At 39.2% G+C, this 12,466-nt stretch overlaps 1 protein-coding gene across 1 annotated transcript in view; it reads left to right on the top strand.

Annotated features, from left to right (window-relative positions):
• tax1bp1b (Tax1 (human T-cell leukemia virus type I) binding protein 1b) overlaps nt 1–12,466 on the top strand; it is a 17,421-nt gene that overhangs the window by 3,742 nt on the left and 1,213 nt on the right. Inside the window, exons 2-17 of the mRNA XM_014337613.2 lie at nt 1,213–1,408; nt 4,816–4,918; nt 5,342–5,532; nt 5,705–5,863; nt 6,636–6,784; nt 6,912–7,002; nt 7,462–7,647; nt 7,841–8,092; nt 8,750–8,920; nt 9,476–9,548; nt 9,782–9,900; nt 10,184–10,309; nt 10,862–10,948; nt 11,756–11,954; nt 12,047–12,198; nt 12,307–12,392. Coding sequence (XP_014193099.1) covers nt 1,232–1,408; nt 4,816–4,918; nt 5,342–5,532; nt 5,705–5,863; nt 6,636–6,784; nt 6,912–7,002; nt 7,462–7,647; nt 7,841–8,092; nt 8,750–8,920; nt 9,476–9,548; nt 9,782–9,900; nt 10,184–10,309; nt 10,862–10,948; nt 11,756–11,954; nt 12,047–12,198; nt 12,307–12,392 — 2,321 coding nt within the window. The 5' untranslated portion in view covers nt 1,213–1,231. The remainder of the gene's footprint in view (nt 1–1,212; nt 1,409–4,815; nt 4,919–5,341; nt 5,533–5,704; nt 5,864–6,635; nt 6,785–6,911; nt 7,003–7,461; nt 7,648–7,840; nt 8,093–8,749; nt 8,921–9,475; nt 9,549–9,781; nt 9,901–10,183; nt 10,310–10,861; nt 10,949–11,755; nt 11,955–12,046; nt 12,199–12,306; nt 12,393–12,466) is intronic.

The raw sequence follows: 12,466 nt of genomic DNA, 5'->3' as shown, positions 1-12,466 counted from the left end.
ACACTTTACACTTTACACTGATTACTTTACACTGATAGATATCGTTATCGCCTGAAATGAAAAAAACATATCGTGATGTGAAAAAATCTTATATCGCCCAGCTCTAGTGGGGGGTTCAATTTGCCATGTTGTAAGGAGAGCTTAACTTCTGTCTCGCTAGCTTGCCCTGCGCTCAGTGAATCTGCATTCGACTACTCCGCCTAGGCTGCACTGTCGAGCGCAGATCCACTGAGCGCTCAACGCAGACAGCATCGTCAGAAGATAAAGTTGATAAAATAAATTAAAAATTTTGTATTGTTCGATACATATGCGTACCGAACCAAAAGCACTGTATGAACGGTTCAATATCGATACGAGTATCATTGCACCCCTAGTGGTTTCCTGTTGTAATTCTTTTTTAATTTTTTTCCTGACATGTTCTGGAACTAAAATGTCACGACTTGAATAAAATTTGGTTGTCATGAACCGTGGCTGAGTTTCCTGCTGGCAAATTACAAGCTTGCCAGCCATTTAAAGGCAAATTCTTAATGACAGTGTTGAAGTTATTCTTTTTTTTTGACTTAACACTTTCACAAGGACTTCCCAATGCTTTGATTTCATGGAGGTTTGAAAATAGGAATCCATACCGCTTACCAAAATGAAATGGGACTTGAAGTTCAAGATAGATTTGTCCATCCACTTGCTAACATATCTTAAGGGCTCATTGAGAAATGTCTGCAGATAATAAGGATTGTATTTGCTGTGTCAAACTAACTCTAGCTTGCCTGAAAGCTAAACTGGTTAAAAACCACCATTTACGTTGGAATACTTTTTATATTAATGTAAACTAAACAGTTCATTGAATAAATATTTAGGGGTAGTAGTGTCTGAGGAGGTAGAACAGGTCATCTACTAATCAGGGGTTTAGTTGGTCGATGTCTGACTGCTGTAGTCTGCAAGTATTTGGACAAAACCCCGGGTTATTCCTAATATGTTTAATGGAGTGTGAATGTGTGTGAATATTAGACAGTATGCTCAAGTAGAGTGGAAAAGCGCTATATAAAAAACCAGTCTATTTATCATAAATTACATTCTATGGCCAAAATTTAGGAATCGAATGATTAAACCTTCATTGAAGTTGACTAGTTTGTCTTTTCACTACTCCAGTCATTTGTTGTACTTGTTTCTGTGGGCATTTCATATATATTTGATTGCTTTTGTCTTCCTTTGTAGCCGCTGCTGAGTGGATTTTATGGCACTGCTCCTGGATAGGACATTGTTAAGCAACAACATGGACACGTCAAATTTTGCCCACGTCATCTTCCAGAATGTGGGGAAGAGCTACCTGCCCCATGCTGCGTTGGAGTGTCACTATACCCTGACACAGTTCATCAAACCGCATCCAAAGGACTGGGTTGGCATTTTCAAGGTGAATGAGCGGAATAATAAAGCACGATATATAATTATGATCAATGAGGACTATGAATCCATGATGGTGCTAACAGAAGTAGTCCAATGTGTATTTTCATAACTAGACCACTAGAGCACTTTATGTGTGATATAATGGAAAGTAAGAATACTGTCTGATAATTTAATTTGTATTATGAACAGCCTGCAGTTTACATCTAGACTGTCTGTTGTATAAACTATTTTATCTATGGAATAAAAGAGAGATTTCAAGTTTATCCACTTGAAACTTGACAGAGGAAGTGGAGCATTTTAACCTCCACCATGTGCTTGGGTGTCCCATATGGGCCTTGTTATAGAAGTGCATTAAATCCAACCCAGTAGCTTTACATTAGCCTCATCTGCATTGAATCGTGACTTTAGGCTTATTATTAAGACCAGCATGCTTTTTATCTACTGAAGTTGAGATGGAAGCTAAGATTAAATACATCACATTAACGAACCCAGCCTTATGGCTCTTTCTCTCTCAATCTGCTTGTGCTGATTTTGTTAGTTGTCTTCTGAATTAAACAATGGCTAAATAATGAGTTAAAGCTAAATCCACAGCCAAATTAGTTGTAACAGTGTATTTCCTCAGATGTTATAGCTGAAGCATATACGAAGAGACAGAACTGATAAATTATACTTTAACAGTGCCACAGGTGCACACAGTTGCATGTAAAGTTTTAAAACATGTGTTAACAGTGGCTTCCTTTCGTAATAGAAGTATTAAAACCCCCAAATTCTCTTGAAATAATTTGCAAATATAACTGCTTATCTTGTAGTTAAAAAGTATGTTACCTTTCTTTTACAATTTGGACAGGTTATAATGTAACAATATTGTAATGCTGACTACAGTGTCACTCATTAATAGGTAATTGCAGGATTGTTATATAGGATTCAGCTAGACTGTCTGTGACTCATAAACTCATAGATCGTTTACTCGCATTGAGACTGCAAAACGTGTGTTACTTTAGTGGAAAGGAAAAGATGACTGAAGATGAAAACTTCAGTTTTTATATATATTATAGTATAATATATATATATATATATATATATACTTACTTGAAGTTATAGGTTATTTGCAGCATGCACTCATTCTAATGTCATGCTATAGTTCAAGTAATACAGCCCAAGAAATAGGTTCAATTGTTAATTTCTTTGCAATATTGATTCAAGCTCCTAAGTTTACTGTCCTTGTTATGTCAACTATTGATGTGTGCATTTTGCTTTACATGTGATATTATTGTGGGTATATGCAGAGACACTTTCCCTAACCTCACTGATAAATTAGGTCATGCCTTCATATTGAAGTTGGATCGTGTATTATCTGGAGGCTGTTTACATACCAAATTGGGTACTGCATTGTGATACCTCATCACGTTGTGTTTAGCCTGAAGGTAGGCACCAACTGGCAGCATAAATCTTAAAATTACAAATTTCTTGAGCTTCCAAACAATAGAGCGTCAGCAGGAAAGGCTGAGTGCAGGATTTTAAATTGTGTAAATCATTGACACTGTTGACAGACGTAATGCTTGGTGCCAAAGCTCTATCATTTACCTATCCAGACAAATGATAGAGCTTTACACACATTCGCGTGAGCTCCAAAGAGTAGTTATAGCTGCTTTTGGCACAGGCTCGTTCTTCCTTTCAATGTTCCCACTAAATAACTCGGTAACCTGGCTTATTTAAGATTCAGGATTCAAGATTTTTTTATTCGTCACATGCATAGTTATACAAGTATTATATTTATATATTATACAAGGCTTATGATTTATTAAGAGGAAATAGAAAAGCACAGCAACCTTCAAACTAGTTTGGTCAAATTAATACTAATCATATTAATAATTAGATAAAGTAATTAAGGTCTTGATGGTAAATGGATTAAGGAAATGTTTGTTTTAGTACGGGTCCCTGTCTGTTTGATGTTGTTGTTCCATAACTGCAGGTATGGAGCTGGTGCTAGCTGTTTTCGGCTTTATGAAGGAATGTTGAGGCAGGTTGTCAGCATTGGCCCAGGAGAAAGCTAACCCAACGTTATAATTAACCTGTCTGACCACAACCTGTCTGTGTGATTCATGAATAACTCTTGAATTTATATAGGCTAATTGGCAGATAGATGTTACAGTACTTCCTGGGGGAATACTGTCACTCACTTCTGTCAGCATTCTTGCTGAAGTGCTGATGAAAAGTCGTGTTAAAGCTGAAGAGCATGTTGCATAGGTAGACGTTCAGACTTCTTTTAGGTTTTGGAAAGTTTACTCTTACAGTGTTATCTGTGTTGTTGTCTTAGTCACTGATCTGAAACCAGTGTTTTGGTGTTGTTATGGTAGCCTTACACTTTCTCTGCCTTTTGTCTAATATCTATGAGGAAAAAGAGGAATTTACAACATTGCAAAGTCCTCTGTTGTAATTTCCCTACAGAGGTTTCACCCACCACCACCACCTCTGCAGCTCTAATGAGTGGACTGGTGAGGGCTAGCCTTCAGTAATGACACTCACTAACTAGGTGCATGTTTTAATTGCTTCCTGTTTTTTACTGCTGGAGGCTGGAACTGCACTGGGGGTTTTGGAGCACCAGGGCCTTCTATCTCTGGCTCTGATGAACACTCACAGTATTGTGGCTGCAGGCTGTTTGCACACAGGTGAGAAAATAAACTGCCCAGACGTTGCAAAAAGGCTTCCTACATGCAGCTTTCTAGAAACACAGTGTATCTGCAGTGCAATTTGCTTGTATGATTTTTCTTTTCGTTGCCTTTTTTTAAGAGCAGAGTTTTGAAAGTCACACCACAACTTAACCAACTTAGGTGTAATGGTGTAATGGGGTTTAACTGGGCTTGTTGTAGATGCATGCTTGCGCCTGGGAGTGCACACCAAAAACCAGCAAGCTCAATGTGACACTGATTTTGTTTGACAGTTTTATGGCACCGGTCTGAAGTTATGGATGTATTTTCTGCACTTCCCCCTCATCAGTCATCAGTTAACAACACATAAAATACGTATAATTAAATTTTGGTTTTCATTTTCAAGTTGCCTATGTATAAAATTTTCACCTATTTCCACTTTCCTGTTTGAAGTGAGTTGTAGCTACATTTCCACAGCTAGGCTTTTTCATGATAAGGGCCAGACCACATGCACATGGTTAGCAGGAGTGGTTTCCAGATGATAACTTTTGTAAATGAAAAAATATTACAGTAGGCATGTCCTTACACTATCATCCGAAGATAGATTTAAAGCCCTGTGATTACTGCAATAAACTAGTTTGAGATATTTTGGAAGTGACAGCGTGCGGATTTGGGAAAGTTCCCCTGTTAATCCATCCATTGCTGTTATGCTGCACTGATGTGGTGAGGGTGTCTTGTTGAATGAATTCCCCACAATGTCTCACAGGTTGGTTGGAGCACAGCGAGGGACTATTACACATTCTTGTGGTCGCCTCTCCCTGAGAACTATGTGGAAGGCACTGCAGTGAACAGAACAGTGGTCTTTCAGGGTAAGAGCATACATACTTTTCAGTAACTTTGACACCTTTTAATAACTGAATATCATGTGGGTTGGTGAGTGAATTGTTAAGTGTGCAGTTGTGGACAGGATGGATAGAGGAGAAACTTTTCCCAGACATCTCCATTCTGGTGTTAATGACATTTGAGTTAATGTTCTGTTTTTGTCTTTTATACCACCCTTCATAAACCGGCACAATTAAAGTGATTTGCCAGACCAGGACTTAACACTTACGTAGTATTTGTGCTCTTTTTGTGCCTTTTTTTTTTCTCTCAGTTTATTGTAACTTTGGGTTAAGTGTTCAGGTTAAGATTCGCTAATAACTGAGATATGTTTAGACTTGTGGAGGAATATGATTCGTGTTGCTCTGTTGTCTAACATTGAGCTCACTGACTGAGTGATTTACTTCCCCCAGGGTACTATGTTCCCAATGATGATGGCGAGTTCTACCAGTTTTGTTATGTGACCCACAAAGGGGAGATCCGAGGGGCCAGCACACCATTTCAGTTCCGTGCCAGCAGCCCCACAGAGGATGAGCTGCTGACTGTGGAAGATGAATGCAACTCTGACATCCTGGTGGTCACCACGAAAGCTGGCATTCTCGAGGTACAATTTGCCTGAGCAGCAGCGCTCAGTACGCATCGATTTTCATTGGGTTTTATTTTGCTTCAATATCAATTTCTAGCGTGCACAGTTGAAAATTATGATTTCAGTCGTATGTTACCAGTAAATTAAGCTTTTAAAAATACTGAAAAGTGTTTTTGTTTTTTCTTGGCAGCAAAAGGTGGAAGAAGTGCAACGGGAGAAAGATGAGTTGCTTAAAAACATGGCCCTCCTGCAGCAGGAAAAGGAGGAACTGGAGGCTGAGAAAGAGAGCCTGCAGAAGGCGTGTGAGCAAGAGAAGGAGAACTGTGCTCAGCTGAGAAGAGAGAACCAAGTAAGCTGAGAAATGCAGTATTTGTAGCAGTTTTAAAACTTGTAAATAACACAAAATGCCTTTTTCAGGCCATGCTACATATTTTAATAGTCATTAAAATAAGCAGCACATGTGGAAATCAGTGATTTATAGTATTAATGCACTGGCTCTTGCATGGAGCTTTTTACATTTGGCCCAGCAGTCTCTTAGCACCCCCTAGTGAAGGGGTCCTAACATGCAGATGTATCCAAACACATGATGTACTGAAAAAATAAATCACACACTGATGGATATGGATGTCTGTATTATCAAAGTTGTAATTCTGCTTTTTATAGTATAACATTAGGTCTTAAAAGCATTGTCAGTCATAATTCACTTTGCCATTTTCTGCCATAAATCTGCTGGTTTTAAAACGGCTTTCAGATGAAAACATGATTACAGATTTTGTGGCTGTTAATTTTATGACTAGACTTTTATATGATTTTTTTATGGTGTGTGAATATAAAGATTCCAAAATTCTGCCTATAAACAAATTGTAAAATATTCATTTCATTTTTTCTTGAACATTTAAAACTCTCTATCAAGCCATCACGTTCATTTTGAATTAGACTTGTATTTCAAAGACAATAAAATTTTAATGTTTTGCACACATTTTTCCTCAAGCTTTGAGTCAGAGATGGAAAGTTGTATGTTAGGAAGTTAGGTACTGCAAGAAGTGTTGTATTTTTTTTTATGAATTATGAGGCTTTCTTTTTGTTTCAGCTGAACTTTACTTCTGTCTTCTGTCTCACAGGAAGTGCAGCATTCTTCCCAGGCCCTGCTGGAAGAGAAAGAGGAGGTAAAGAGGAGACTGGATGAGGCCACAGCCAGAATCATACAGTTGGAGGAAGATCTGATTGGAGTGACACAGAAAGGCATTCAAAAGGAAACAGAGCTAGACAGGTGAATTCTCAGTAAAAGGATTGTGGCAGCTTCACTAGATTTTCTAGATTTGTTTGTTTAGATGTACAGAGAGTTATTAATGCGAACATATGCACTATTTAGTTATATATTGTTTTTGTTTCTCCAGTCTTAAGGACAGACTTAAGAAACTTACAGCAGAGAAGGAGGTTCTTGAATCTCATCTTAAGAATGAAAAAGATGAGAAGGAACTCTACAAGGTAATGCTCTATTTTTGTTGATATCAATACTAAATCCTCAAACTTACCATTATGATCTTTAAATAAAGATTCAATGTTTTGTTTTTTTGGCACACGATTGCACGGTATTTTATTGTAAACGGGACATGCCTTGTTCCGTTTTCTGGCGCAATTGGTGTTTCTGTGTCTTTGTTGTGGTATGTACTGCACAGGAACTGGGAGTGCCACATACTGTTGTGCTCCCACAGAAAACCTCTACCTAATTTAACTTGCACCATCACACTGCGTCTGTTTCAAAAGGACGACTTTATGGGCCTATCTCAATCTCTGTTTTGTAATTGAGGTCATGCAACATTTATTTTAATATGGTCTTTGATTGTGATCGGTGTTGTATAAATGAGGTAAAAAACCCCACTCTGTTTGTGTTTTATAACTTCTCGTGTGTGTGTGTGTGTGTGTGTGTGCGCGCGCGCGCGCCAGATTCACCTGAAAAACCGGGAGCTGGAGAACACTAAGTTGAGTGCGGAGCTGCAGATGTTGAAGTCTGTGGACGTAAACAAGGAAAACGCCATTGCCCAGTTTAAAGAGGAGGTGGGGCGCCTCCAGGCTTGCCTCACTGAGAAGGACAAACAGTACAAAGAGATCCTGGCCAAAGTTTCCACCTTGGTAAGAAAAAAAAAGATTTTTGTTTTGAGGTCAGAAGTAGATAATAAACCGTATTTAATATAATTCATTATTATATCATATGAAATTTAAAGATTTCCAGTAGAAAGAATAGGAAGAGGAGAACTGAGATGTAATAACTGATCTTTAAAGAGAAATGAGAGTCAGTCGCCTTAAACGTGTTTACTTCTTGCAGGGAGATGTGAAAGCCCTGAAGGAGCAGCTGCGGCAGAAGGAAGAACAGCTCCAGGCTAACCAGCAGCAGTCCTCTTTGCTGGCTGCCGAGCTGAGAGATGCCTCCAGTGCACGCGATCGTACAATGTCTGAACTGTACCGCATTAAACTTGAGGCTGACAACCTCCGCCAAGCCAAGGCTGAAACTCAGGCCCAGTGCGTCCGCCTGGAATGCCTGGTGGAGCAGATGAAGGCAGAGGCCACGCAGGAAGCAGTAAGAGTGAAACTCAAATAGCCAGACAGCCTTTCGTGTTTAAAAGAGCTTCATTTGAAGTTAAGCGTATTTAATATCATGGTAAACAGGCAGATCAAGAACAAGGATTAATGTCTGGTAACATCTAAAATAACACATTAAATAATAAATATGCAAAAGTTCAACATTTTTCAAAATTATACATCAACTTTCATCAAAAGTTGATGTAAGAGGGTGAAGACTTTGTCATATATTTAGATCACAATAGCGTTTAATATTTTGTCACCATAAAGAAATAAAAGATAATAAATCATATCGTATATATTTGTCCAGCTGTGTATAGGTACGCTGTTTGGTTGAGCACTGTGTGAGAAAGTTAACGGTATGAAAATAATGGAAACAGAAAACGTTTCTCCCACACAGTTTTTTTTTTTTTTGTTTGTTTGTTTTGTTTTGGGGGTTTTTAAACTGCTTCTGCATTTGAAAGATGCTGTAATTCTTCTCATACTTGCTGTTTTTATTGACCACCAGTCTCATGCTAAAGAATCACTTTAATATAAACAGTGATAGTGATTATAGTTAATGACTCACAGGAAGTTATATCACTGCACTGTCACAGTGGACCTTGCAGTTGGCCGGAGTTCTGATCTGTTCTGCTGTAATGTTTTACATGAACAGGCCAAAGCAGAGGACGAAGCTGCTGCAGACCCAGCTGTTGTAGCAGAGCTGCAGAGAGAGGTGGAGGATCTAAAGCTGCGGCTGCACATGGCTGCAGAACACTACAAGGAAAAATATAAGGAATGTCAGCGACTGCAAAAACAAGTGCTGAAACTCTCTGAACAGCAAGGGGTAGGTTCCCACGGATACCAGCCAACATACTGTATTCATGTCCCAACAAGTGAAAGAACAGAATTTCCATTTGTATCTTTGTAACACTACGCCTGCCTCACTTGTACTAGTTAATGCCTTCAGTCATTTTGCCAGTCTTGACTGGAAAGAAGTGCAAGCTGAAAATGCAAATTAACACATCAGACAAATTCATTTTCATTATCATTCAGTCTGACTGTATAAAATAAAGTTTATTTAAATTTCACTGTAGACACATCAAAAATGGAAACTGGAAAATTCAATCTTGGTATAATTGTTCCCAGTTTTTATCTTTTGATATTTTGGATTTTTACAAATTCTTATAAGTAAAAGTAGCTCAAGCCTGTGTTAATCCTTTCATATATATATATATATATATATATATATAAAAACACACAACACAATATTTTATACAGATAAGATGTATTTTCATCTTTAAATGTCATTGTAATATACATTGTAAATATGTTTGTGAATTGTTTTTTTTCTGCATTTGTTGTTGTTATTATGTCTTCACTACATTTTTCTCGTCTTTAGGAGCTGAAGAGAAGCTCTGCCCAAGAAATGATGGCAGTTCTTCCATCGGGGAGTCCAGACACTTCTGTGCCAGGTACCCAAGTCAAATTATGAAGTGAAAAATTATCTTTAGAAAACAAAATCTTGAGGAGTTGTGTAGTTCCTTAGACACTATCTTCTCTTTCTCATTAGCTTTATTTTGAACTCTTGGTTTCTCTAAATTATGTTCCTTAGCAGTTTGGTGATACGTATGTAAATTTTTTATTTTGCAGACGTTTTTTTTTTTTTGTTGAAGAATAATAAACTAATAAAAACATAACTCTATAGGAAGTCCAGGTTCTGCTGATCCAATGTTGGAAGCCATCATCCAGGAGAAGCTGAAAGGCATCAGCAGAGAGGCGTCGGACAGGAACGACAAATACAGAAAATGCAAGCAGATGCTGATGGTAAGAAACATTTTTTTTTGTTTATTTTGTTGCTGTATTTTGTCCCAAAATAAGATGTTCAAACGTGTGAGAGACTTTTGTAGTTCAATGGTATGAATAAAAGAAACATTGCTCGCTGAAGTACGTGGAAAAATCTCAGCTGGTGCAGACCAATCTTTTATTTACTTTGACTGTTTATAGGTCCTGCACCTCTGATACCTTGTGAGCAGTGTTTTTGTCATTTATTTTTCTCCTCTGTGTATATTGTGGTGTGATGAAAACTGAATCATGTGTTGCCCTTTAGGAGGAGAAGGAGCGTAGCTGCATGTTTGCTGATGAGCTGGCCAAGATGGAAGTGAAATTTAAAGAGCAACTGAAGACCAACGAGAACCTGAAGCTGCAGCTGGCAGCAGAGGAAGATCGTTATAAGGTTAGTGTAGGCAGAGTGCAGACACTTAGCACAGCCCAAGCTGTCAGCTGCCAGTGATGCTCTCCTTCAAAGCAGACCTGATTTGGACTCTTCTGTGTTTTTACCGCTGTGTATGGCTGGTATAGCTCAAGGATCTAGCCTTTGATGCTATCTCTTCCCTTGAACACAGTTTCTCTGACAGTGTTGTTTATGAGCGGGACGATCTGTGAGACGACATTTTACTGCTGTTTATGTCAGGCTCTGGAGACAAGCAAGTCTTGGCTCACAGGACTCATCTCTGGTTGCTTGGCTAATGCTGTGCTTGGCTCAGGTCAGGCGGATATTTGCTTAGTGTCTCACAGGGATTCAAGCAGGTTGTTTTGCTCTGAGCAGTATTGTGCATAAATCAGTCCTCAGCAAAGAGAAGCCTTTTATGGCTGTGATCAATTAACGTCACGCACTATGGTCTGACTGTATTTCACTTACACATTTTTTAATCAGCAACACATCAAGAGTTTAAGTATATAAAGTGTTTCTTCATTCTTCTGCTTTTGTGCCCTTTACTTTCTACAGAGCCAGGTAGCTGAGAAGGGACGGGAGCTAAAGGAGCTTAAGGACACACTTGTGGTTGTTATGAAGGAGAAGGAAAAACTGGAGGGGGTTAGTGACAGCTTTCATTTTCTCTTTTATAGACTCCTTCCATTTTAAAAATTGCCTGAAATGTGCCATTCCCCTGCCATTTTCCCCTCTCCCAATCTGGTCTGTGTTTAATATGCCTCTAATTGTAGATGCAGAGTAAATGACTTCTTATTTTCCATTCCATTACTTTAGGCCACAGCAAGGTCCTCACTGACCTAAAATGTTGCTTTGAGGTAATGCTGCTAAAGTTAAGAGGAGGAGAATGACTCAATTTGAGGTTTAGACTGTAAATTAACTTGGCGTCTCTTACTGACATAAAAACACAGAATCCTGTTCCCTTTGAAAGTGAGAAAATTCTTTTTAATGAAGGTGTTAATTAAACTGCTTTTGTGAGCACAACAAAAAGCCCCCTCCCCCCCAAAAAAGTCACAGCTCTGTGTTGGGATGGTGCGGCTTTGCCTTTTTAGCTGGAGAGCCACACTGAGATAGAATCAGATATGGGGCCGCGATGCCCTAAAGGTTAGAAAAGCAGCTTCTCTGTCTGGAAGGCTGCGGGTTTCATGACGAGACCAGCAGGATAGAATCTGAGTGGAACAAGTGAAAAAGCAGTGCGTTAGGCTCCAGTGGAGCTGCTCCATGGTCAGCAGCAGGTTAGTGTGTGGTTGTACTGGGCTGTGAATGCAATCAGTTTTTTTTCTGGAAATTAAGATTATATCTTAAAGACATGTTAAAACAAAGTGTCCTCACTATATGCACATGATGGGACTGAATTTTGTCAGTGGTTTTTGCTGTTGTGAAGAAATTGTTTCAATTCCCCTTTTGCGTCAGGAGCTCCAGAAGGGCAGCAGCAGGAAGGGAGATCAGGGGACCAGTGAGAAAACCAGTCTGGAGAACCTCCAGTCCAGTGTGCCTTTATTCCTGCAGTACCCTGTCCCGTATGCACAGGATACCCCTACCCCTCTGTTGGTTTCTCAGAGCCCCAGCAAGCTGCATTTTGGGAACCCTTACTCCATCTCGGACTCAAAAGGTTTGTTTTCTTTTCAGAAGTCTTCACTAAACATTGCAGAGATGAGTGACTTTTTATTTACAGTAGCCGTGTCTCTGAAAATCCTCCTGCAGATGATGCGGATGAGTTCTCAGATGACCAGCCACTTAGGCTGCCCCCTGTAGGCCCGCCATCCTGGGACAGCAATGTGGTGTGTATCCAGCCTACCCGCAACCACAGCCGGCCAGAAGGCCATGAGGAGTCAGAGGAAAAGCAAAACAATAATGTAATATTCTCTCTCCCATGTGCAGTATGCAGTACTTCTAATTTGTATCATGTGTTTGATTATTTTAATGCCATTTTGCGTCTCCCCCTGTCTCTGCTGCTCTCTCAGGGTAATACCAGCGAACAGCCCACAGTAACTGAAACTCACAGCACATTTGTGAATGATGGACAAAATGCCTTCTGCTTTGATCCCAGGTAACACACCTTGATAATAACCAAACTCTCCAAGTGTGTTAAACTTGTGTATTGACGTGTGTAAAAACGTCTGC

The sequence above is a fragment of the Haplochromis burtoni genome, unplaced genomic scaffold (assembly GCF_018398535.1).
Source record: "Haplochromis burtoni strain Fernald_Lab_line unplaced genomic scaffold, NCSU_Asbu1 Contig_120, whole genome shotgun sequence".
In the NCBI taxonomy this organism is placed as follows: Eukaryota; Metazoa; Chordata; class Actinopteri; order Cichliformes; family Cichlidae; genus Haplochromis; species Haplochromis burtoni.
The sequence above is the reverse complement of the archived record's forward strand: the minus strand, read 5'-3'. Positions and strand labels throughout refer to the sequence as shown.